General features: G+C 33.9%; 3 protein-coding genes across 9 annotated transcripts in view; 2 read left to right on the top strand and 1 right to left on the bottom strand.

Moving 5' to 3' along the window:
* Positions 1-15927, bottom strand: part of LOC127835959 (uncharacterized) — a 68643-nt gene extending 52716 nt beyond the window's left edge. Inside the window, exons 1-2 of one of the 3 annotated variants that reach the window (XM_052362386.1) lie at positions 9146-9163; positions 2818-2906 (exon numbers count right to left, since the gene is read on the bottom strand). In XM_052362386.1, coding sequence (XP_052218346.1) covers positions 2818-2841 — 24 coding nt within the window. In that variant the 5' untranslated portion in view covers positions 2842-2906; positions 9146-9163. Of the gene's footprint in view, positions 1-2817; positions 2907-9145; positions 9164-15777 lie in introns of those variants that run through there. The other 2 variants (XM_052362391.1, XM_052362379.1) reach the window with 2 other exon arrangements.
* LOC127835889 (uncharacterized) lies at positions 3247-8239 on the top strand. Of its 4 annotated transcripts, none has more exons than XM_052362333.1 (3): positions 3247-3403; positions 3776-4744; positions 4865-8239. In XM_052362333.1, exons 1-3 carry the CDS (start codon positions 3300-3302, stop codon positions 7545-7547), a joined length of 3756 nt encoding a protein of 1251 aa, XP_052218293.1. In that variant the 5' UTR covers positions 3247-3299; the 3' UTR covers positions 7548-8239. The 4 variants fall into 4 exon arrangements, with proteins under 4 accessions (XP_052218293.1, XP_052218286.1, XP_052218280.1 ...); XM_052362326.1 differs by having other exon boundaries at positions 3776-4774; XM_052362320.1 differs by having other exon boundaries at positions 3776-4804.
* The window catches only part of LOC127835930 (3-oxoacyl-[acyl-carrier-protein] synthase, mitochondrial-like), a 41496-nt gene continuing 24152 nt past the window's right edge, over positions 9302-26645 (top strand). Inside the window, exons 1-4 of one of the 2 annotated variants that reach the window (XM_052362361.1) lie at positions 9318-9448; positions 14139-14281; positions 14406-14578; positions 15823-16023. In XM_052362361.1, coding sequence (XP_052218321.1) covers positions 14419-14578; positions 15823-16023 — 361 coding nt within the window. In that variant the 5' untranslated portion in view covers positions 9318-9448; positions 14139-14281; positions 14406-14418. Of the gene's footprint in view, positions 9449-14138; positions 14282-14405; positions 14579-15822; positions 16024-26645 lie in introns of both variants that reach the window. The other variant, XM_052362354.1, reaches the window with a different exon arrangement.

The raw sequence follows: 26645 nt of genomic DNA, 5'->3' as shown, positions 1-26645 counted from the left end.
ATCATAACCTTAGAAATATATTCGCTAAATTTCACTCAAAGTATGGTGATTTAATTTCTTAATATAATCTTTCTTTAAAATGGCATTTAACTAATGGACTTTCACACTCATCATTTTATGGAGATGTTTTGAAGCGTGTTCACAAATTAAAATATCTTAAAGGAAATGTTAATATTAAAGTTTTCAATTTAATAAACTAATTTGTTTCAAAAGGATATGATGTTAACGTACTTAAAAACACTTGCTTGTTAGTTTTCGATTCACTATATCTTGCTTCTCTTAAAATTTGGAATCATTAATGGTATAACCATTTTATATGTTTGATTCTTAAATATTAAATCATCGCAGCTAGTTTCATTGTTTATTCAATTTTTACAGTACCACACCTTTCATATTTTTATTTTAATGTTACAGTACTGCCCCTGGATTTTGTTCACGTCATCGTGTCTTCGCTTGTTAATTACGTCATATGATACTTTCTTTCTGTTCCTGGCTACATTGATTTTTGTGATGTCATCGCTTTTATAATGCTTCATACCACATACTTTAACTTTTTTAATCTACATGCATAGGTCATTGAGTTTAAAACGTTCAATTTTTATTATATTTTCTATCTAACAGGCATTTCTTGTTTGATTTATTTTTGCAGTCATATAAACAACCAAGCTATGCAATATGGATCTTTTACACCCATTATTGGTGCTTCTTCCTGTATGTGCGCGATGATGATCTGAAATATTAACTTCATGACGCTATATTCTAAAATCTTTTTCTATAAAGAAGGAATGTAGTTGATACTTGTTCATAGTTTTATTTCATCTTACCTCAAAAAGTTGTAACTCTGTTGCTCTGGTATCTTCCCTACTATGGAGTAATTAAATGGTAATTAAATTGAATGCCTTTTAATTCCCATTTATTATTGTTTAATTTGAGTTACAATGCTATGAGGTTAAATTTTATTTACACGTAAATGTATCATGAATATTGCTGCGCCAAGTGTGAGGTTGAGCGCTCTTTAACCAGTTTAAACCCCCAATGCTTTGCATTGACCGTTCCAAGGCGGTGACCCCAGCTTTATTCTTATATGTGTTTATGTTGTTTTGTATTGTGCTGTTTTGTACTGTTTGGGCAATCGGTCACTTGCCTTAAATAAAGGACCAACTAATTGTTTATAATAAGAATTAAATACTGCTCCGGCAGCTGGAGTTTCACTTCTTTATATTGGAATTTAACGGATAATTTTACAGGATGATAAGGGTTAAAAAAGTTCACTACATTTCGCATTATTTGAAGAAAATCGTCCAATGTAGTGCGATTCAGCGATAATAAATTCATCTAAAAATGCACTGGAACATACTATCACTACCCATTTAAAAACGTGAGGCATGATTTAATTCATTAAAGCAAATCGATGTATTTTGCCTGTGTGATGAAAAAATTCCCAGCATATTAAATCGCTCATTACATAAAACGATTGCTTTTAATGTGTACAAGTTAATGCTTGCACACAAACATCAGCTTCTAGCCGATCTTATAGATAAATTTGCATTACTTTTTCAAATAGTGAAGGAGCCAATGCCAAGGAGGTGGTGCTCAAATGAGGAGATGGTGCAAATGCACATTTATAGCTATTATAAAGTGAAATAGTTTACGTCATGGTTTATATTATGTTTATAAGACTTAGATTATTTTTTGTAAGTTTACAACTTCAGCACATTTGAGTCGCGCAAGTTTTTAATTAGAAAAAAGTAGTTTTCTGATGATGTCTTGATGGATTTAAACGTTTGTCTTTCTAAGAAAACAACATCTAACATGTATGATACAAAAAAGTTAACAGATAAAATTAATCTTTTTTTTAGAGTCGAAAGTGGGCAAAAAACATCATGTATATGCGTAATTAAGTTTCGTTGACCTTGGCCTTTTAGTAAATAAAGCACTTGGATTAAGGGCCACAAATCATCGTTCCAATAAGAAGTAGTATCTTATATTTATCTTATATTCAGAGCATACTGTATGTTGTACACAATCGTTTGACGCCGTGAGCGATTTCATTGGGTGGAAATGTTCTCGTCAAAAAGGAAAAACTTATGGAAATACTTTTTAAAACTCCACCATGACACAACTTATAAAGTTTTTCACATTTTTTAATGGGTTAAGAATGTATGTTTCTGTACATTTTTGGATGATTTAATCTTTGCTGAATCGCACTACACTGCCCGATTTTAAAAATAATGCAAAATATGTTGAAAAAAACAACAACATATAAATCCTTATCACCCTGTAAATTTATCCATGATATTTCAAAACAACCGGGCCTGAGCGCCACCTCGGAAGTTGCATTGGCTCATTTATTAATGCATCTCAAAAAGAGGTGGCGCTTGTGATTAACGGCCATGCTACGCTAATTTTGACAATGCGGACATTCGTCAAATACATTTATTTTTAGAACTCGGATGGGTTCCTACGTTACTTTTACAAACCGGATAATCTTTTCTAAACATTGAGGACATTCTTTCCTAAATAACTTTTACACCCGGACATTTGTTCCTACAATTATAGTCAAAACCTTACCCTTGAAAACAATATGTACATGCATTTATAGTGATGGGTCGTTTCTTCAAATTCACGCAGAGATCTACACAGAAAGCGTTCAGAATATTTATAAAGTTTTCTTTTTTTGATTTGTATATGTCATTTTGTTTTCTTTGCTTTTTAAAACGTCATATTATTCTGGATTAAATGTGGTAATACTGACTGGGATAGCAAGAATGCAGGAACAAATGCCTGACATTCGTTCCCATGGACAATCTCTCTTACGCATATTTTGACACAGGTGGACATTCGTTCCTGCGTTTTTTGACAATCCGGAAATTCGTTCCCTTGTTGTTTTTTATCTCCGGGTCATACTTGAAGAGAAAATCGCCTGTTCAGCGCAAAACTGTTCTAACTCACTTTTTTTACAAAAATGACATTTTTGCATTTTTGTCACTGGTTTAAATAGATACACATAATATTTATAAAAAAATCAACATATTTCTAAAAATAGGGGTCAAAAAGGGCCAGTTGGCATTTAGTTCTATCTCACTTGATATGTTTAATTCAGTGCAACACTGTTCCAACTTGAGTTGGAGCAGTGTTGCGCAAAATAAAATGATCATGATCACTTTTATTTTTAGTGCAACACTGTCCTAGATTTGTTAAAATCTATGACCTCACTCCAATGAAGAATGACATCATAGTAAAGTACTATGATGTCATTATTGTATGATGTCATTATTGTATGATGTCATGAAATACTAATGTTTGGTCTTGTTGCTAAACAACACAATATTTCCACTATTACTTTGATCTTTACCAGACTGCTACAATGTACTTTAATAGATGATTCAGATTCTTCTTTTTGGTGAGTAAATGTTTTAATAATAATAATAATAATAATAATAATAATATTAATAATAATAGTAAACAAATTTATTTTATTTTTTTTTTGGGGGGGGGGGGGATTCATGGGTGTGATGACAATAGCTCATATTTTTTTCAAAAAAATAGATGAGCTAAAAATCTTATAATAATCATAACAAATTGTTAACTCCTTTAGTATAATTTAGTATCCAGTAACAGTATAATTAGCAAAATGCTCTATATAAATACATTATCTTGTGGTGCTGTTTGCATATAAATACTGATTATAAATAAAATGTTTTTCCTTAACTGCATCAATAATATAAATATATATACATATATATATCAATACAATTTATTTAATATTATACAGGCATACATCTTTGGAAACAATGTTGCAAGCTTCAAGGCATCAAGGGGACAGCATGTTCAAAAACAGTGGGCGCCAATGTATGGCAAATTCCTTATCGGCCATTCTTACCAGCTACATACAGCCACCACCATTCTGGGACAAACAAGTGATGAATAACATTCTTTTTGATGGGGATAACATGTACACTGAAATTATTTCCAAAACAAAAAATAATTACATTAATGTGGACGAAATACCTTCAGCAATTGGCTCCTATTCCATTGCCAAAGATACTCCTATCAGTGGCACTATACATAGAAAAACAACAGAAAAGCCATTTTACTGCCTATCAGATGTTTTCACACCATGCTTGAGTGATAAATTCTTCATTTTTACCATGGGTTTTGAGCCACCAGCATACACTAGTGCTATAGTTTTTCACAAACAACAATTTTACTTTTTTGACCCTCATTCACGATCGGAAACAGGGATGTGTACGCCCGATGGGTTTTCCACAATGACTGTCCATAAATCTGTGGACAGTCTGTGTAGATTTATTCAACACCTTGCAGCATCAATTTTTCATGGATCTTGCCAGGACACTCCATTTGAGGCTACGCAGTTAGTTGTTGCGGAGAACACTGAGGACACTCAGAAGCTGAACTTCACGCACGAGGACAGTACTGATGCAGAATCAGAGTTCTCTGGTTTCAGTTCACAAAGTGAAGGGGATCTTGTTTGTAGACTTTTTTTAGCACAAGAATCATTGAACGATAGTGATAGTAACTTTTCATTTTCAGATAGCAGTATTGTTACCATGGACAGTGTCACTAATGAAGATGTTTTGAAAGACCTAAATGATACAAATGATTTAACTATGAGTGAGATAAAGAGTTTGGGGTCTGATTTACATGAGATAGAGGGTGTGGGGTATGATCTACATGAGATAGATGGTGTGGGGTCTGATCTACATGAGATAGAGGGTGTGGGGTCTGATCTACATGAGATAGAGGGCGTGGGGTCTGATCTACATGAGATAGAGGGTGTGGGGTCTGATCTACATGAGAAAGAGGGTGTGGGGTCTGATCTACATGAGATAGAGGGGGTGAGGTCTGATCTACATGAGATAGAGGGTGTGGGGTCTGATCTACATGAGAGAGAGGGTGTGGGGTCTGATCTACATGAGATAGAGGGTGTGGGGTCTGATCTACATGAGATTGAGGGCGTGGGGTCTGATCTACATGAGATAGAGGGTGTGGGGTCTGGTCTACATGAGATAGACGGTGTGGGGTCTGATCTACATGAGAGAGAGGGTGTGGGGTCTGATCTACATGAGATAGAGGGTGTGGAGTCTGATCTATATGAGAGAGAGGGTGTGGGGTCTGATCTACATGAGATAGAGGGTGTGGGGTCTGATCTACATGAGATAGAGGGCGTGGGGTCTGATCTACATGAGATAGAGGCTGTGGGATCTGGTTTACATGAGAGAGAGGGTTTGGGGTCTGATCTGCATGAGATAGAGGGTGTGGGGTCTGATCTACATGAGATAGAGGGTGTTGGGTCTGATCTACATGAGATAGAGGGTGTGGGGTCTGATCTAAATGAGATAGAGGATGTGGGGTCTGATCTACATGAGATAGAGGGTGTGGGGTCTGATCTACATGAGATAGAGGGTTTGGGGTCTGATCTACATGAGATAGAGGGTGTGGGGTCTGATCTGCATGAGATAAAGGGTTTGGGGTCTGATCTGCATGAGATAGAGGGTGTGGGGTCTGATCTACATGAGATAGAGGGTGTGGGGTCTGATCTACATGAGATAGAGGGTGCGGGGTCTTATTTGCATGAGGATTTAGAGGTTGTGGTGTCTGATTTAATGATAGGGCAGAATGACAGTTTCAGTAAAGCTGATAGTGATTTGGATGATGAAGATATACCTCTCATTCACCTCTCTAAAAAATACCATAAAAAGCAAGTGGACATTACTGCACAACAAGCAGACAAACAGCATGTAAGTAGCTCATCTGATTTAAATAATACAATGACTAGTGGAAGAGGGAGAAAAAGGGTAAGAAACATAGAAGAGTGGAAAAGAAATGTAATGAAAAGACGTCGCAACGAGGGAAAGAGTTATGAATCCCGAAAAGGTAAGTTACAATCCCAACGATGTGTCAAGAAAGGTTGTGGTATGGGGTGTAGATACAAGTGTCACAATAACTTCACAGAAAATGAACGCCATAAATTGTTTGATGGATACTGGCAAATGGGAGATGTTAATAAGCAAAGAAATTTTATAATCAAATTTGCAATTCAAAAACCAGTAAATACAAGGCGTTCCAACATTAATTCAGTAAAACGCACATCAATGGTTCTATGGACACTTCCAAAAAAGATGCCAGACGGAACAACAGTACCGGTAAGGATTTGCAAGACATTCTTTCTTAGTACCCTAGATGTCTCTTCAAGAATTGTATCTACTGCTCATGCTAAGCAAACAGATATAGGAATGTGTGCAGATGACTGCAGAGGTAAGCACCATGTAAGACCCAATAAGACATCTGAATTGCAGGAGCAAATGGTTAAACAACATATTGAGTCTTTTCCAAGAATGGAAAGTCATTATCGTAGAAAGGATTCAAAAAAAGAATACCTAGCATCTGACCTAAATGTTGTGAAAATGTATCATTTGTATGCAAATTTCTGTGAGGAAAATGACCACAGTCCTGTTTCAATTTTCATATATAGGCAAATATTTGATGAACAATACAATCTGTCATTTTACAAACCATTAAAAGACCAATGCGACCTGTGTGTGTCCTTTAAAAATGCAAATGAGCATGACAAAAGTGAAATGGCCAGTAATTACAAACGGCATTTACAAAACAAAGATTTAGTTAAAGCTGAAAAAACTAAAGACAAAGAAAAGGCCAAACTTGTAAACACAATGTGTGTTGCAAGTTTCGACCTTGAGCAAATTTTGCAAACACCACATAGTTTTGAGTCTTGTCTTTTCTATAAAAGAAGATTGAATTCATATAATTTTACATTGTATGATATGGGAAACTCAAATGGTTATTGTTATGTTTGGAATGAGACTATTGCAAAGCGTGGTGGTTGTGAAATAGCTTCATGTGTGAAGTTATTCATAGAACAGAAAAGTAGTGAAGGTGTTAAAGATTTTGTCTTTTACAGTGACAATTGCCTTGGGCAGAATAAGAACAAATTTTACCTGTCCATGTTATGGTTTTGTTTACATAAATATAATCTTAAGAGCATAACACACAATTACTTGGAAAAGGGCCACACTTTTTCTGAAAACGATTCAATTCATGCTGCCATTGAAAACGCAAGCAGAAACATCTCTATTTACACAACGCCGCAGTGGGCAGCAACAATTAGAACATCAAGGCGTAAAAATCCATACTCTGTAAGGGAAATGTCATTGTTTGACTTCCAGGATTTCAAATTACTTTCAAGTTTACTAAAGAATTTTGACAAAAATACAGACGGTGATAAGGTTTACTGGACTCAAATCAGGTCAATCCATATCTCTGAAAATCTCAATAATGTATTTGAATATAGATCAGATTTCAATGGACCAGTAGGGCAGGTAGACCTTTTCCAAAGACTACGTACAAAGGATCAGCCAAATCCAAAACTGTTGTCCCTTTCTGTGTTAAGACAGGCAGAACTCCCCTTGTCCAGGGAAAAAATGATGGACTTGGTTGGGCTGTGTAGAAAAAACATAATACCACCCGTTCATCATGCATTCTATTTGCTGTTGCCCCATGAATAAGCACAGGGCCATTTATTCAGAATGGGAGTGGAGTTCTGAAGATAAATTCAGATTTGTTGATATATTATCTATGAAAGCTTTTTTTCCAGATCGTTCATACATATGGGGGAATGCACATACCCGGTAAATTGTGTCCATAATTGTGGGTAAACTGCTTGGAATTAACTATGTTGTGTCCAGACTTGTTGAGATATTTCAGAATTGTGTCTATTATTGTGGGTAAACTGCTGGGAATTAACTATGCTGTGTCCAGACTTGTTGAGATATTTCAGAATTGTGTCCATAATAATTCATTAATTGTGGGTAAACTGCTGGGAATTAACTATGTTGTGTCCAGACTTGTTGAGATATTTCAGAATTGTGGGTAAACTGCTGGGAATTAACTATGTTGTGTCCAGACTTGTTGTGTCCAGACTTGTTGAGATATTTCAGAATTGTGTCCATTATTGTGGGTAAACTGCTGGGAATTAACTATGTTGTGTCCAGACTTGTTGAGATATTTTGGAATTGTGTCCATTATTGTGGGTAAACTGCTGGGAATTAACTATGTTGTGTCCAGACTTGTTGAGATGTTTCAGAATAAATGCCATGATTGCCACAATGTATAGTGAGATTATAAGGATAATGTAAAGGCATTTTTCATACAAAGTTTGTAGGTTGTGTGTAGATTTATAAAATGTTGCAGCTATTAATAGTTACTTTTGCATACTGTTACAATTTGAAACAGATATTACCTGTATATTAAAAGTTTAAGGCAAAAGTAAGTCTTTTTATACAATGCACATTATAAAATCATTAGACGGTTATGTATATCAATATCATCATTAATAAAGGTCTCAATAAGGTAAATGTGTTAAAGCAATAACCTTTTCTATTCTTAAACCTTTTCCTATGAAGGATACTTATTGAGATAAAGCCGCCATAACTGTACATTCTGTGTTTATATTGTTTAATCATGTATCAGATTATATCAATGTAGTTAATTGTATCAATTGCCTTTCATTTCGTATGTACAGGTATGTTATTCATAGTATTTTTGTCAACAGCTGCCTTAAGTATAGATTTTGACAGTGTTCTTTGAAGTTATCAATTACTGCTTGTGTTTAATACTTTGAATATTCATTATGATATTTAAATGTTAATACATTAATACAAAATAATATGACAAGCATTTTGCATTATTAACAAACAAAATGTTAATATATTATGTAAAGTTTTGTGTACCAGAAATTTAATAAAGTGTTCTTATATAACATTAAAGTTTATGTCTTAAATGATTATTGTTTAAAACAACCATAATTGAATAGGATAGAATCATAAAGTCACTTGGAGCAGTGTTGCACATATTTAATATAAGCAAACAACAATAATTGTTAGGTGGAATACTGTTCTAACTTGAGTTAGAACAGTGTTCCACTAAATAAAAAACCCATGTAGGCACGGTTTTAAGTGGGAAAACTGTTCTAACTGCAATAATGTTTAATATCTCTTTTAAAATATATATTTTTTTGTAGTAAAGAGCTATTTTATAAAGTATTTGAATATTACATAATTATAAGAAAAAAACATATGACATATCTAAAGAAGCAACATAAAACCACAGTTTTTTCTTCCTCCTGAAAACTTTTGTAAAATGGAGTTGGAACAGTGTTGCGCTGAACAGGCGAAATGAACTCTGTAGATATCACCCTCTTACACTGCGGTTCATTACATACATGTATGTTGAGGCACGAACGACAACTCTGCTAGGAGAGTATTTAGATGAATGCACTACTTTGCAATAGTTTAGTGGAATATAACCTGAAACACTGCAATCGTCTGCTGATCCAGAGTGGAAACACTGATCTGTAGACAACAACAACGTCATATTGACAGTCACAGCTTAGCTATCGAATATCAAGGTAATTGCGTTCATTCTTCAAGAATCAATTGTTTAAAATATTTACACCATTTAGTTCGTGTGTTTTGATCTAAAGGTTATACTGTTTTTCAAGTAATGTTATCACCGATGGACAAGTTTTCGAAAATGATTATTTTTCGGATGTGTATGCATTACGGATATGATCGGATGGAGCACGCATTATGTAGCAATTGATTAAAGCAGTTTTCAGAAGACTGTTTGGTTTCCTGCTTACTTTTAGTGAAACATATTTGAGTATCCAAACACACTAAGTATACCAAAAGTCAAGCACACTTATTCTTGAATCAAACACTTATACAGTCCATAGCAATTAGCATACATTGGGTAACCCAGGTCTTGACACTAACTTTTTTTGACAGGGTTCCCAGAGGGAACCCTACTTTCAACTTTCGGTGACCCTCACCCAAACTAGGGTTCCCTCCTGTTTCGACGCACAGCGTAAGGGCAAAAAAGTACAAAAAGTATACTAGTACACATTTTTATTTCCAATATTCAATTCAGTTGCCATTTAAATAAGACCCATTAATAGCTTATAAGCCTTGTTTTGTAAACTTTGGATATCATGTCTTTCATCAACATCATCGTCATTTTTGTCATAATCATCTTCAGCATTATCATCTTCAGGAGTAAATACCATTTGAAAATATTATAAACCACACAGTCCTTTTATTTCTGCTATAAAGAACTTCGAAAATAACTTAAAACGGACGAAAAATAATGTATCCGAAAACAACAGTTGAAAAATGTGCATATTGTTTGACTTCAGAAAATGAAAACCAGTAATTAGCAAATATACATATTGGTTGACATATTGCTTAACAATAGCATATTTTGTGGGTAAGAAAAAAATACTTAAATATCACCTTTTCAGGGACTACCCTACGGGCGACTAGAGCGATTATTTCGCTCTAACGCCCGTGATATCGCCTTACGAGCCCAGAAAAACAAAGATCAAGCCGCCCGATTTTTTAATAAACAAGACCAGAAAAGCAAAAATCAAGCCGCCAGATTATTATTGCCAATGCGTGCTACGGCCCGCAGGTGATTAGCAAGTTTATTCTTTGTTGTTTATCTAACGGTTACACAATTTACCCCCGCACAGATTGTTAATTGACCCTGACAAAGAAGTCTCTTAATATTGGTTGCTATAACAACACACTCGTGCCTCTTCGCGTGTGACGTAAGTTGTCTAATGATAACGTGATAATTGATTGACCATCCGATAATTGCAGGTTTTTTCGCAAACGGCACGGTTAAGGAAAGTTGGCAAAAATAATTAAAGAAAAACAAAATTGATCAAAGGTCTATTAATTACGTAGATCCACTATTAACACCCGTCTTATATAAACTGGAATCACAGTTCATTTTTTGTACTAACAAGTCATAATACTACACATAAACATTGAGAAAACACATTTCATGGATTAGATATAAATTATCCGAGTAGAATTAAATTGCTACGTCATGACCATCGACATGCAAATAGCGGACGTATTGTAACATTCAACCCGCGTTCAATTCAAAGCTGGCGATTCAAATTACAAGTAATGGTGATTAAATAATGGAGAAAACATTAACTGGATTTAAAAAACATTTGATAAGGTTTGTTAAACCAGATAACAATAAGGACAATTTGGATTATAAAAATTAAACAGGTAAGGCATTCTTAAGTGTTAATATTTCGGACATGTATAGTATTCAGATAAACGGTAATAGATATACTAGATGTATTATGCATTACATTTTGTTTTGTTACAAAAGCAGTCATAGGGATGATGGTTATATAATGACGATAAATGTGATGAAAAGATGCTACCAGTACATATCTTAAATGTGTTAAATTACTTAAATGTGTCATGATGAAGTAGATTTCAATGAGAATTTATTGTGTTTTTTTTACAAATTAACATAGTATAATGATAGAAATAATAAAAGTTGTGAAATGAACATGTTTTGTTTTTGATATTGTTCGCACAAACGTCTCCCTGATTTTCCAAACTTCTCCCTGTTTCGGAAAAAAGGAGAAGTTACATCACCCTATTTTTAAGGCCTAGGGTAGTCCCTGCCTTTTAATTTCAAACGATAATCCGCAGAAGGTGTAACATCATCGACATAAAACTAATTATTTAATTATCATCCTTTTATTCAGATCGATAGTCCGGAGAAAGATGTTAAGTGATCAGTTTGAAATAAAAAAATTATTGTTACGTTTTATTTTCATTTGTTTATCTATAAATATGACGTTTGCTATATTGTTGGCGGACGACAATATCAACTGTGTATTCCAAGTATACAGTGTCTGCGCATGAATGACCCAATATTATGTGTGAGCAAACTCAATGCTGATTGGCCAGCTACCAATTGCGCTTCAATAACAATAAGGTCAAGCGATGTCTCATGCTCTGGTGCAGACCGGTTTTCATTTTTTGTTCAAAGTGCGAACACTTTCATTGCAAAAAAAGAGAAAAATATAGAAAACCGGTCTATATTTAAATGGTCAATCAATACGAAGTGGTTCTATAAATTTAGGGGTCCCGGAGGATCACCCGGCTTGAAAGAACTGGTTACCCTCGCCAAAATCTGGTGTCCTCGGATTCTTGGGACAGCGTTAGTGTCAAGGCCTGGTAACCCATTCTCAGACACAATAAAATATCCAATGATTAATTTAAAACTTGCAATGACAGATTAACCAGGAGGGATAATATGGTTGAATCAAATTCTTAACAAAGTAATGCTAAAAAACTTACGATGGACTCGTTTACCTCTGTTTCGCTTTATCCATGAAATAGTAAAACGGACAATGGTCTATTTGGAATAAAGGGCAACAGCTTAACTTAACATTCACTTATCCTCTAATTTTGATTGTGATATTAACAAAAGGCCTCTTGAAATTAATATTATTGAAAGGTTGCTACAAGTGATTAATTTACGTTTTCAAGAGATTATCATAATTGGCACTAATAGACATCATTCCTATATTTATCCCCACGCTTTTCAAAAATAAGATATTGTGGTTATCTCCTCCGTCTGTCTGTCCGTCTGTCAGTCCGTCCTGGCCACTATCTCCTCCTACAATATAAGCACTAGAACCTTGAAACTTACACACATGGTAGCTATAAGCATATGTGCGACCCTGCACTTTTTGGAGTTTTGATCTGACCCTGGGGGTTTGAGTGGGGCCAGGTTAGAGATTTTCACTCATTTTTTTATGTTATTTTACATTTACTTCTTCATTTCTACACCGATTTACTTCAAATTGATACTGAACATCTCTTATGACAATACGGTCAATCTCAACTTTGCATGGCCCCATTACCAACCCTAGGGTGCCCCGCCCACATAGACCACGCCCACCCAAAATTTCCTTTTACTATAACTTCTTCATTTCTACACCGATTTACTTCAAATTGAAACTGAACATCTCTTATGACAATACGGTCGATCTCAACTATGTATGGCCCCATTACCAACCCTGGGGCGCCCCCCCCCCTACAAAGACCACGCCCACCCAAAATTGCTTTTTACCATAAATTCTTCATTTCTACACCAATTTACTTCAAATTGATACTGAACACAGTGTTTTTTATGGCCGTTTTGGGGCCGATATTCGGCCCCATTCCCCTAAAAAAAAGAGTATATATTTTTCCCCACTTTTGTTGAAAAAAATCCCCTCCAAAAGTAAAAAAAAAAAATTAGTTTTTTTTGTTTTTTTTGTTTTTTTATAAACAACTGTCTAATGATAAATATATCTCAAATTTATTTTATAAACAACTAACAGGAGTATATAACTATAATTAATATGATTAATATGACTTTCTATTATTATAAAGAGTTATATTAAATTAGTTTTTCCCAAATCAGTGGACTTTTCACATTAATTGCTTTTTTTTACAAAATGGCCATGAAAAGGCCTGATGTGTCAATATTTGTTGATTACAACATTCTAATATGGTACATTTTATTGAAAAAAAAAGCTCAAACTTGCCATTTTATCGATTTTAAAAAATCCCAATTACCAGGGTAGACTCAAATTGGCTTGGAAAACTGAGACTGTGAAAGACGGCTGAACTGTCTGAAACTAATGTTGAAAAAATCATTGATATATATTTAAGAAAAAGGACAGAGACATTCAGCTGTGAATATTACATTCATACATACATGTGTATTCATATAATAAATATCATTACATATAAAAGAGTGAATTTTTAAATTTCTCCTTTTCCTAAATAACAACGCGTTTTTCCCCTTTGGACGGGCCCCACCACCATTCCCCTATAGGTGAAAAAAAAACACTGGAACATATCTTATGACAATATGCTCAATCTCAACTATGCATGGCCCCATTTTCAACCCTGGGGCGCCCCCTGGGTCAAATATGCAGCGTGGGGATACGCGTCAGCCTCTGCCGCGCCATTTCTAGTTGAATCTTGATTTACAATGTTTTGTGCATGACCATTTACTGAACAATCCTTATTCATTGGTCCACTGGTTTTATAACCATCAATGATCATCCTGTACAAAAACATGTTCATGGCGCTGCCTTATTAAATTGAAGAAATCAGATTAAACATTGGTATCAATAAAAATGTCCAAAATAGTCATTAATTTTAGGCATCCCTAAAAACATCATTATCATCAGATATTGTTGACATGGGTTATATTTTATTCAGACTTGAGGATTTCCATGTTGTATTACATGGGAAAATACGGTACTTGAAAAAGCAGACCAGCACCTGACTGTCTGCACTAAGGGCTAGACAGTTAGTTTAGCTGTGAACTTCAATGCCTTAGAACATAAACACATTTGAAAGAGGTACTTGTGACACATTAGTGAATACAGAAGTACTATTACATGTCATTCTGTATTGATTGATTGATATTTTGATTATAATAAATACTGTATTTAACTTATCATAGTTGTATATTCCATGTTGTAGGCTTCGTAGTTCAATGTCCAAGACAATTGCTCGATGTTTTTCAACATCGCTGCAACGCAGACGTGTTGTTGTAACAGGAACAGGTCTTGTAACCTGCCTTGGAGTAGGTACCCAGCATGTTTGGCAGAAGTTGTTGGCGGGAAAATGTGGCATAACTGCCATTACAGATGATAGTAAGAACTGACAGATGTTTGTGATAGTTAAATTTTATCTGTACACAGTAACAGTTTTGTTTTTTTGTACCAATAAGGGGCCGTTATACAGAAAAAGTAAATATATTTATTTTGTATAAATCAACATTAAGATCTTCTTCCATAAAGCCCTATAAGTTAAACCTTAGTTTATATAATATTGAATACCTTTTGATTCTCAATTTTAAACTATTTTTTTAGCAAAAACAACAGCACTTTTTTGCCGATTTGAGTCAAAAAAATGTGTTTTTCCCAATCCAAAGGAACCAGCCCCATTTTAAAACTAGTGAAAGAAAAAATGACAGTTAGCACTTAAGATACCAGATAACTGATGTATTAACTTTGTGAAAAAATACTGAAGGTGAAAATTAAATCATGATGTTGATGTTTGAAAATACAAGTATTTCAGAAAATGTTTACTCAATATTATTTTAACATTCTGTTTGTTTTACAATACCAGGTATTGTTGTTGTTGTTTTTTGTGGAAGGTTCAATGTATAAAATTTTGTCATCAACGATCATATTTGACAAGAGTCAAATTATGATTAATGTGTATTCTTGTTCATATTGGGAAAAATAAATTATCCTATCATACTTACATATCGCCTACTGAATGTAATAAGTTATGTAACTGACATTTTTATACATTTTTACTTTTTTCCATTTTTGTGTTTATTAAGGTGACATACATCAACTGATATATTATTAAGTCAGCCTTTTTGGTAAAAATAATGCTTTAATCCAATTTTCGAAATTGACAGAACAAACGCATGTCATTTTCTGAATGTAAAAAGTAAGTGACATTTTGTTAAATTTTCACGAGAAGCAAAAAGATGTTTTATTAAAATAATAAACATTTTTCCATATTCAAATTTTCTGATTAGTATTATAATAACACTTGAAAAACGAAACAAAACTCCAAATCGATATGTTTTTTTTAAAACAATCGAAAATTAAGAAAGGAGCAGTTATCATAATTTCAACACTGAAATATTTTGAGCGCAAAAAATAAGGTAAGTGCTCTTACTGTATTTTGGAAAATGTCTCAAAATATGCTTCCCTGAACAATTCACAAAATGTCAGTTACCCTAGTTATTACATTTAGTAGACGATATGTTAAACATGTAGAAAAATAGCTGCAATTGTTTTATCATTCATATTTTTATTTCTATTAAACTTACCTCTGTTTGTATCATCTTCTATCTATATTCTCTTCTTTTGTTCAGGATTCAAAGATATTCCTTGTAAAGTTGCGGGCTACGTTCCTAGAGGAGACAGTCCAGGGGAGCTAAATCTCGACAAGCATGTGGCACCTTCAGACCAAAGAGTTATGTCCCTTGCTACTGCTTATGCGTTGGTGGCAGCCAAAGAGGCCGTGCTGGACTCTGGATGGAAACCAACCTCTGAAGAAGAACAACACAGAGCAGGTAAAAAATATTTGAAAGTTTTAGCTGAACTTTGTAATAAGTGATCTAAGCTATAATACTCAACCAATTATCAGCTTTTGTTTTGGCATTTTGGTAAAGTTATGGTTGAAGTAAGGTGCAACATCTTCAAATCACTATTTCTCTGTAAGGTATTCAACTGAAACTTCAATCATTTTATAAGTCAATGACCAATAACCATAAATCTGACCTGCACTTTAGCAGAATTATGCCCCTATTGTAATAAGAAAACTGCAAAAGTAAACGGGCAACATATCCGTATCACTGTTTCTTACCAGTGTTTAATATATTCTATGCACATGTGTTTAGGGTCATTGTGTGAGGTCACTATCACCTCTTTTGTGCTTAGAAAATTAAAACAAAGGCGCTGTCAAGTTGAGATGTTTTATCTATAAAGAAAATGTCTTTGTATGCTTACTCATTGAAAATGCACTTGCCTGGTTTGACAAGCATACAACAAAATAGGCTTGCCCAACAGCACTGTTTATTCTCTATGACAAGCGAGTGATTGGAATTGTTGGCACCTGTTACTATCAAAGTGGAAAAATAGTTGAGCACTTTCACTTAGAACATCTTCAGCGATTTTTTTCCTTCTTTATAAAGTACGATAAAACGACACTATGACTTTCCCAATTTAAAAGAAAGCTACAAATGTCCTAATACACATGTACATGTAGCTGTCAAAAAAATTCCTAATTGTATGTTTCGTAAAGAAATTATTATTAATAAAATGCAGCTCTATATGGCTTGAACCTGAGTGAATATAATATTGACAACTTTATAACTCATGGTTGTTGTACTTAAATTTGTAATTGTTGTAAAAGTAATATGAAACTGAAATCAATTAAATCAATTAAGATTTTTAATTGTGTGATGCCATACTGTCTGGCAGTGGTTTTAATAGGGGCCTGTGTCAGCAACCCTGTCATAAGCTGTGTTTATGGAAGATATGTGAATATAACCTGTACTTCGTTAGTGGAACCTGCACTTAGTATTAATTAAATGAAAATTAGTAATAAACATAATATGCAATTACCAACATAAACACTTGTTACATATAGTTCAAATTGTATTACAGCATAACCAAAAACATATCCGGACTTCAAATCAAAGTTTACGCGTACACCTTTTTCATAGTGAAAATAAATCTATTTATACGATGTTTTGTCAAATGGCAGTAACGTGACTTATGAATGAAATAGTGAACTTTTGCAGACGAAACGGATGCATTATCCCACGGTCTTATTAACAAAGAAAATTGGGTGTAAAGTGTTCAAAAGTTTTGCATTAAGTAAAATACATAAAAATCCATCAATTGCAAACCGATCAACCATATCTTACCTTTTAACCCGCTATTTTCCACATAACAAACAATAACTATAGTAAATTGTGCGTAGAGTACCATGTGCTATTGTATGACGTCAACGGATGTCGCTTATGTATCAAACATAAAACACAAGGGTAAAAATATATCTGGAGTCAGGGTTTTACGGGACTCGATATTCTGTGTCAAATACGCATAAAATGCCAGTGAGGACCCATCATATTTGTTGATTTACGTCCCATTTGACGCACAATCATTTTGACGTATTGGTTTTCGTAATATCAACAAGAAACTCTAAATGACAACTGCAGTGCATAATTTTCTAGAAGGATGTACAACTTGTCTCACTTGTTGATTTAACGACCAATCGTGCACCTGCTGTTGCTAGTTGTAATGTCCCGAATTGAGATTTAAACATTGCGTAATTAAATGTGAGTTATTTATGTCGCTATCAAAGAAAAGCTTACTAAGGTTACGATAAGCTTATTATCTGGCAAGCAAGATTAACAGTTACTATTAAATAAATACAATCTTTAATTGTATAGGTGTGTGTTAAATCTCTGCTATTGTTTACGTAAATAATTGATTACCTTACTTTTAACTAATGGACTTTGATACAGCCAGCATATTCATTGGGACCCCCATTTTTATTGACAGGACCCCTGAAAATTATTAACAAGAGTCCTAGGGACCCCTAAAATTTTACATGAATGTAAAACCCTGTGGAGTTATGGCACTTTTTCAGCAAAAAAGATATTTTAACTTCATTTTTCAAACAATCGGCAAGCTAGTCTGCTCTCCCATCAGCATCAGTCTGTGAGTTTGGTTAAAGTTTTTCGGTAAGCATGTTTCTCAGGAATGGCTTGAGGGATTTCATTCAATTATTCCATGTACAATGTATTAAAGTGACCCCATAGCAGCATTGTTTTTTTTGCAATTGGGAAAAGTACCGGTACCTGGGCAAAAAAACTGAAATCGGGAAAATTTGCATTGGGCAGTCATCAGAGTGAAGGGACATTTGTGCATTTGATTGTTGCCTACTAATACTTTAAAACTGATTGCTTGGTGTTATCAATAATATATGTACTTGACTAAGGTTCAAGCCATAGAGCTGCAAAGGGAAATTATCTAAATGTTGCATTCTTTTTACAAAAATAAATAAAACAACAAAAATTGGGAGGGGGGGCTTTTGATTTTGATTTTTTTTTTTGCTCAAAATTACCTCCAAATTTCCGGCTGCTTCCCAATCGCAAAATTCCACTTTTTTTCCCAAAAATCTGACCAAAATTTCCAAACAAAAAGCCAAATTAAACAAGAAATATAAAAAAATTAAGAAAGAGGTCTCTTATGACTTAATTATGATTTTTTAACTCTAGATCTCAACTCAACTTTATTTTTTAAACATCCTCTAAAATATATAACTTTAATTAAGTCCTTTTTGTCGATAAAAAATTCCCAGATTTGCCACTTTATTGATTAAAAAAAGCCCAATTTGACCAGACTCCTTTTCTCAAAATGGCTTGAAAACCCCCTGAACAATATGAATTATGTTACTTATAATCATATTAATTATGCTAAATTTTTCCCAATTTCATGGTTTATGGCACTATTTTTCCCAATTTCACAGTTTATCGCTCTAATTTTCCCACTTCAAATGGAACAGGCTGTAACAAATAAAAGCAAAAAAATCACTGCCTATTGTGATGTTTTGGACAGCAATGTGGAAGCTTTAATCTCCCCCATTGGATCAGTATCGTTTTCCAGTACTTAATTATAAGGAAGGAAAAAAATTGCTGCAAAGGCCAAGGTTGGTAACCATATTTTGAAATAACGGGCCATAGAAATTTGTATTTGCATGATACTGACAGGTTTAAAGTTTTTTTATAGTTACATTGTTACAATCAACAATACATGTCACGCTTCGCGCTCTATATGTGGTAGGGATAGTACTTAGGGCCTATGATAGACAACCATAAAAATGGATAATAGATGTGGTGTTTGCATTTATTTGTTAATATAAAAACACGTGTATTTTTTATAAGATATTTAAGTATGTAAGAAATTTTAATTAACGTTGTCACCACGCGGCATCCATTAATTTTAATAAAAATGTCCAATTGTAGTACAATGGATTTTAAAATGTCTACATAAAATAAAGCTTTATTACATTAATTAACCTGACTGAAAAAAAAGTGAGCCGCCGAACTGTTCGGTTCGTGCCGTAACCCATGATTGAACTGGGAGCCTTTAGATGATTGCTGCGTAAACAACTCCAGTCTAACGCTCTCCCAACTGAGCTATTCCAGCTGACATCATTTATGTACTGCTTTTTGGTGAAGTTGTGTATAGCGATAGTTATTATATGTCTATTAATAAACTAATAGATTGTACGTTGTTGTACCACTACGCCTTCCAATAAACTTGTTTGCGCAATAGGTTCTACATTGATTCTCCACTCAATAAGCAAATTAGAAAAACCACAAAATAAATATATTTGGATTATGTTTTGTTTTAATACAAAACCAGAAAGTTCCGTGTATTTGCCCAGTCCTGTGATCTTTCCCCTGTGATCAGTTGTGAATCAGTATTAATTAAAACAATTAGCCTTGCATTATTGGCAATAAATGTTGTAATAAATGTAATAGGCACAAACGCAGTACTTATTTACACTAATTTACACAAAAAATCACCACTATGCAAGATATTCTTAAAACAAAAATATATACATTTATCCGTAAAATAACTTCTCCTCCCATAAGTGAAAAAAAAATGCATTACATACTAGTCGCCGCTCTCCAGAGTGACGCCAATTACAAAAAAAGTTTTATCTATAATTGTTAAAAACGTGTAACATAAACAATGTTCTTATTCATTTGAAATTAAGTTTACACAAAATTGCCTATTTCATGGCTAAATGTCATATTCCCAAAATGGTGAGAAAATCTTCTCCACACACATGTAGCTGTTCCATAAAAATGTGTTATTGCAGATGGAGTCAAGGTCATTAATGTTAAATATAGGTCAAATTGGTTCCCGCTTAATAACTCAATAACAATATGAGCTATTGTACAGAAATGATGTACATAAATGCAATATATTCATATCTAGTATGCATATTTGGTATGTTGGATCAAGGTCACTGCATGTAAGTGTAAGTAGATATTGACAACTGGCTTGTTATCAATAACTTTAAAAAATTGGGCCAATTTTAATTAAACTTTGTGCATAAATCATTTTATCCAGAGAATGTTTTGTGGATGGTAGAGATATAGGTCAAGGTCACTTGAACTAAATATGTGTTCGACCCTTACAGGAATCCCCTGGTCCAAGACTCCAGGAAATGAGACTCTTGTTTTGTTTCAAGGAAGTCTGTTGGAATCTTCAAAATCATCTTTGAATGTTAAAAAATCCCTTGATTTAATGTTTCGCCAGATAAGAATGTCTGAAAGTTTTGCAGATCCAAAATGTATGACACTCATCTATCTGCTTTAATGCATTGAAAAAAAATACATATGCAATTATTTATTTTGGTTCCCTGTCAAGGGCTGTGAGTGTAATAATAGAGGACTCTATATGTCCAAATCAACATGATGGTTGCAGTTTTTGTTTCCTCTGATATTGTCTTTTTAGTAAACTAACTTTTGCTGAATAGTCTCAGTAGAACACAACAATTCTTGATAAGGTGCTTTCTAAATTTTTGCGGGCTGAAATTGATTGTTTACTTATAAAAACACATAAAGATGGATCATTTTCTGATTGGATTTGTACCTTTGGTAAAAAAACAAAAGATATTTCTTTTATGTAAACTTACTCAGGGCTCAACATTAACCTAAAAACCAACTTGCCCTGTTGGGCAAGTACTTAGAAAATCTACTTGCCCTGAACGTAAGCCACTTGCCCAAACATGAAATACCACATTAACTGTAAACTGATACAAGACAAAACCTTTGTTATTTTTGACGATTTAACAAAATGATAGCAACAATTAAAGTCTAATTAAAGTCTTAATTAAATGCTCTTTGTTCTTTTTTGCACTTGCCCGGGCTGGCAACTAGATTATAAAATAACTTGCCCGGATCTAACTTTTACTTGACAGGGGCACTAGGACAACCGTTTTATGTTGAGCCCTGTTACTTATGCTGAATAAGTCTTGATAGAACACAGCAATTCTGGACAAGGTGCTTTCTAACTGTTTTGGGACTGGAATTGATTGTTTACTTAAACAAACACAAAGATGGATCATTTTCTGATTGTCTTTTTACCTCTGGGAAAGCAAAAGGTCAGTGACTGCAGTTCTTATATATCTGAGACAGAGAAAAATAAGGCTTTTGAAAGTACATTAAAAAAATCTTTACAAAATTCAGTGCTTTATACCTCTGGTAAAAAAAGAAGATATTTCTTTTAAGTAAACTAACTTTTGCTGAATAGTCTCGGTAGAACACAACATGACTTGATAAGGTGCTTTCTAACTGTTTTGGGGCTGAAATTGATTGTTTACAAAAAAACAACACAAAGATGGATCATTTTCTGATAAGCTTTATTTCTTTTATACCTAATGATAAAATATTACATTTCTTCAGTGAAATAACAGCAATTGTTATTTTCACAGGTTAAAATTAATTTTTGGAACTACTTTTTCTATTTTAAGATTATCATATCAAGATTTACTTCAAGATTTATACATGTTTATATTTGTTATGATCACGAGTAAATAAAAACGATATTCCATCAAATCCAACAAATGTTCCTTTTATTTTATGCTTTTTTTCAAGGTTTATTTACATTGTAAAAGAGTTTAACTGGAGATTTCCCTGGCATTTTGACATCATTTTGTGTATTTAAACGTATTGAGGCACGCCATGGGAGAAAGGGTAACTTTTCAGCGAAAGGGAAACAGCTGTTAATGACTTTCTTGAAAAAGGGGCATAAAAGAAACAGAAAATATGTTAATGTTAGTTTAAGATTGTTTGTTCTTTCACGAGTGATCATAGAAAAATAATATTTTCACTCATGGTTGCGCCACTCATGAAAATATATTTTCTATGATCACTCGTGAAAGAACAAACGATCTGGCACTGACATGAACAAATATCCTCTATATCTTCAGGCCCATTATGTGAGGACAATGACCAACACCCATAAATACTTATTGCAATTAAGGATCTGTATTATGCGCATGTTGCTTTTTAATCCTTTACCACCTAGATACTTATTTTGACGCATTTGTAGTCCCTTAGAAAGTTACATTTAATAAAGGCTTCATTTTTAATCTTTAGATACTGATAAGCAGCAATCAGAATAAAACCTGAACAGACAGCGAGCTACTGACAGGCTGTTCTGGTTTTATGCTGGTTGCAAAAGCCATTTTCACTTTGCTTCTTATGTGGGATAGGGTTTAGCTAAAGTTTGCATTCCATTGTATAAAACCAATCCATGAGTATCATCATCAGATATTTCAATAAAATTGAACATGTACCTGGTATATGGTAAAATTAAAGTTAATGGTCAGGTCTTTTTAAACAGTCACATGAAGATTAACCAGCCTTTTATCACAACTGAACCTCTTTTTGTACTTAATAAAGCTAGGTTAATTTTTGCATGTAGGATGAAATATAGTTATGAAATAAGGTGTGTGCAGCAACTCTCTAAGAAGATATTAATTTCAAACTTCACATATCCTTTAGGCACCTGGTAGATTTTTGCAGCGAAACGCTGTACCGTATTGAAACGTATACAATTTTCTTTTCTCAGAATCGGGGCTTTTATGCCCCCCTTCGAAGAAGAGGGGGTATATTGTTTTGCACATGTTGGTTGGTCCGTCCGTCAGTCCGTCCACCAGATGGTTTCTGAATGATAACTCAAGAACCCTTAGGCCTAGGATCATGAAACTTCATAGGTACATTGATCAGGACTGGCAGATGACCCCTATCGATTTTCAGGTCACTAGGTCAAAGGTCAAGGTCACAGTGACTCGAAATAGTAAAATGGTTTCCAGATGATAACTCAAGAATGCTTAGGCCTAGGATCATGAAACTTCATAGGTACATTGATCATGACTGGCAGATGACCCCTTTAGATTTTCAGGTCACTAGGTCCAAGGTCAAGGTCTTAGTGACTCGAAATAATAAAATGGTTACCGGATGTTAACTCAAGAACGCTTACGCCTAGGATCATGAAACTTCATAGGTACATTGATCATGACTGGCAGATGACCCTTATTGATTTTCAGGTCACTGGGTCAAAGGTCAAGGTCACAGTGACTCGAAACAATAAAATGGTTTCCTGATGATAACTCAAGAATGCTTACGCCTAGGATCATGAAACTTCATAGGTACATTGATCATGATTGGCAGATGACCCCTATTGATTTTCAGGTCACTAGGTCAAAGGTCAAGGTCACAGTGACTCGAAATAGTAAAATGGTTTCCTGATGATAACTCAAGAGTGCTTATGCCGAGGATTATGAAACTTCATAGGTACATTGATCATGACTGGCCGACCCCTATTAATTTTCAGGTCACTAGGTCAAAGGTCAAGGTCACAGTGACTCGAAACAGAAAAATGGTTTTCTGATGATTACTCAATAATAATTAGGCCTAGGATCATGATATTGATTTTCAGGTCACTAGGTCAAAGGTGAAGGTCACAGGTGGGCGACTTTGGGCCTTTCAGGCCCTCTTGTTTTAAATACATTTTACGGTTTACAACGAAAATCGGGCCTAAAATACGTTTTTACCCGTCACAGTTGTTTATCGTCAAACAATTATCTGCTTAAATACGTTATAATTTGTTTTACAAAGGGATGCCCAACAGCAGTTTCTTCCGTATTTTTACGCTTTTATACAACTGAAAAATGAAGTGCATGAGAATACTAAAAAGAACTGTAACCTATTTTTTACGAACTTTGTCAATAGCAAATAAACTTTTGTAACATATAAAAACGTATTTTTGAAAAAAAACAATAAATTTCAATAAACAATATTACACATGATCCATTGTATGATTTGATCTTTTTTGCCAAAACGTTGTTATATAAACATTCAAAATGCAGAACTTTACCACACTCATGTTAGAAAATCATTGTTTTCAAAATACCACTCATTTGCTTTTTTAAGATGAATTTTGAGAATTTAAAAATTTATTGATTTTTAACTCTCAATTATTAACCATAAATGGTCTAAACTTTATTTGACAAGTTTATAGTCAACAGACTGTATATTGAACATTCGAACGTCGCAGTCTTATTTTAATTTTTGTCTTTGATTAAGTTTCAGTTCATTTACAAACATTGATACTTGTATTTATGCCCCCCTTCGAAGAAGAGTGGGTATATTGTTTTGCACATGTCGGTCTGTCGGTCGGTCCGTCAGTCGGTCCGTCAGTCGGTCTGTCCACTAGATGGTTTCCGGATGATAACTCAAGAACGCTTAGGCCTAGGATCATGAAACTTGATAGGTAAATTGATCATGACTGGCAGATGACCCCTATTGTTTTTCAGGTCACTAGGTCAAAGGTCAAGGTCACAATGACGAAAAACATATTCACACAATGACTGTCACTACAACTGACAGCCCATATTTCATTCCTTGTATGTGTGTGTCCAAAAACTTTAACCTTGGTTAAAGTTTGATAACTTTTGCAATATTGAAGATAGCAACTTCATATTTGGCATGCATGTGTATCTCACTGAGTTGCACATTTTGAGTGGTGAAAAGTCAAGGTCAAGGTCAACCTTCAAGGTCAAAGGTCAAATATCATTGTATTTTTCTTTCCTAAAACTTTAACCCATTTATGCCTAGTGGACTCTCCCATCCAGCTAAATTGGATCAATTTATCATGACTGGCAGATGACCCCTATTGATTTTCAGATCACTAGGTCAAAGGTCAAGGTCACAGTGACAAAAAACGTATTCATGCAATGGCTTCCACTACAACTGACAGCCCATATGGGGGGCATGAATGTTTTACAAACAGCCCTTGTTTAAGAAAAAAAGTTTCAGGGTTCCTACGCCTAAGAGGGGTCAGGTTTTTGAACGAAAGTTGTATGCGTTCTTTAACATTGTAGTCGTTCACTGTAAAAATTTCCCTGGTTTTGAGGAGAGAAAAAATGTGTACGTTCAAATACGTTACAGGTGTGCAAAGGATATGCATTATTTGTACGTATGTATGTACACTAACATAGACTGATATCTGTGACCTGCATTTTGTCAATTGTGTCTTAAATTATAAACACTGAAATGTCAAATGAGGGTTTGAATTCAATTATCCTTGTAACTGTAAGTCACTACTTGAGGTCACAAGCAATAAAATAAATATGAACTACAACATCATCAAATCTATTGAGGTCAAGTTAGTAAAGGTCAAGTGGCATCAAAAAAGGTCAAATCTTAGAAAAACTGGTTATCACTATACAATTTACACTTTAGGGGATGCAAATGGAGCTAAATGCTAGGTCATCATGTTAAATTTTATAAACACTATATGCCTCTTTTGTGACCTACTAACAATGGAATTTTCCTCATGACCATAAAGACCAAGTCTTAAACTGCTTCACACGATTTTAAAGACATATAGTCATCAGGTCTAGATTTAGTTGATAAATGTTGTACCCACATAGATTCTCTGTTATGAAAGTGAAATGAACACAAAATTATTAGATACATGTAAACATTGTAAATTTTATTTCTCAAGTTTATGTCTAATAAAATGTTATCATTATTTTTCTAATCAAATATATTTATTGCAACTTTTGTATAAATTATCCATTCTTTGTTATTCAATGAACACAGTCATACATTATTAATTATTTTAATTTTGACAATATTTTGACATATTTCTTCGTGTCCATCGGTGGACAATATTTCCTTACTATGTTCTTCATAGATCTTACAACAAACAAGAAAATTAGCATACAAATGTAGTTATGAGTAAAAATTTTAAGTATTGAATAATATTTTTTTGTACTTACAATGTTATACGGCAAACTTTACAAACTCAAGATGAGAATTAATGCACCAATATATTCACAAATTTTAAGTTATTTTTTGTTTATATATTATAATTTTATTATTGTAAAATAGTTAGACAGAATACCTAACATACACTATTTATTGCTGTGAATGAATTTTTGTCAGAATAACTTTTAAACTTACCAGTCGGTTAAGTTTCCTTTTAAAAGTTTAAAAAGATTACCGGTATGTTAAAGATTAAAACCTGTTTCAATCAATATTTAAAGAGTGGTTCCTTTAGGTTGATATATATACATGACTGCCTTATAATA

The sequence above is a fragment of the Dreissena polymorpha genome, chromosome 1 (assembly GCF_020536995.1).
Source record: "Dreissena polymorpha isolate Duluth1 chromosome 1, UMN_Dpol_1.0, whole genome shotgun sequence".
In the NCBI taxonomy this organism is placed as follows: domain Eukaryota; kingdom Metazoa; phylum Mollusca; class Bivalvia; order Myida; family Dreissenidae; genus Dreissena; species Dreissena polymorpha.
This window is presented reverse-complemented; position numbering and strand designations above follow the sequence as displayed.

Bases quoted from the DNA above. Each gene is read 5' to 3' on its own strand.
- LOC127835889 (XM_052362313.1), top strand. From the start codon at position 3,300: ATGTTTGGTCTTGTTGCTAAACAACACAATATTTCCACTATTACTTTG. The intron at 3,404-3,775 runs GTGAGTAAATGT...AATATTATACAG, and splicing joins GATTCAGATTCTTCTTTTTG to GCATACATCTTTGGAAACAA. The intron at 4,835-4,864 runs GTCTGATCTACA...AGAGGGGGTGAG, and splicing joins CATGAGAAAGAGGGTGTGGG to GTCTGATCTACATGAGATAG.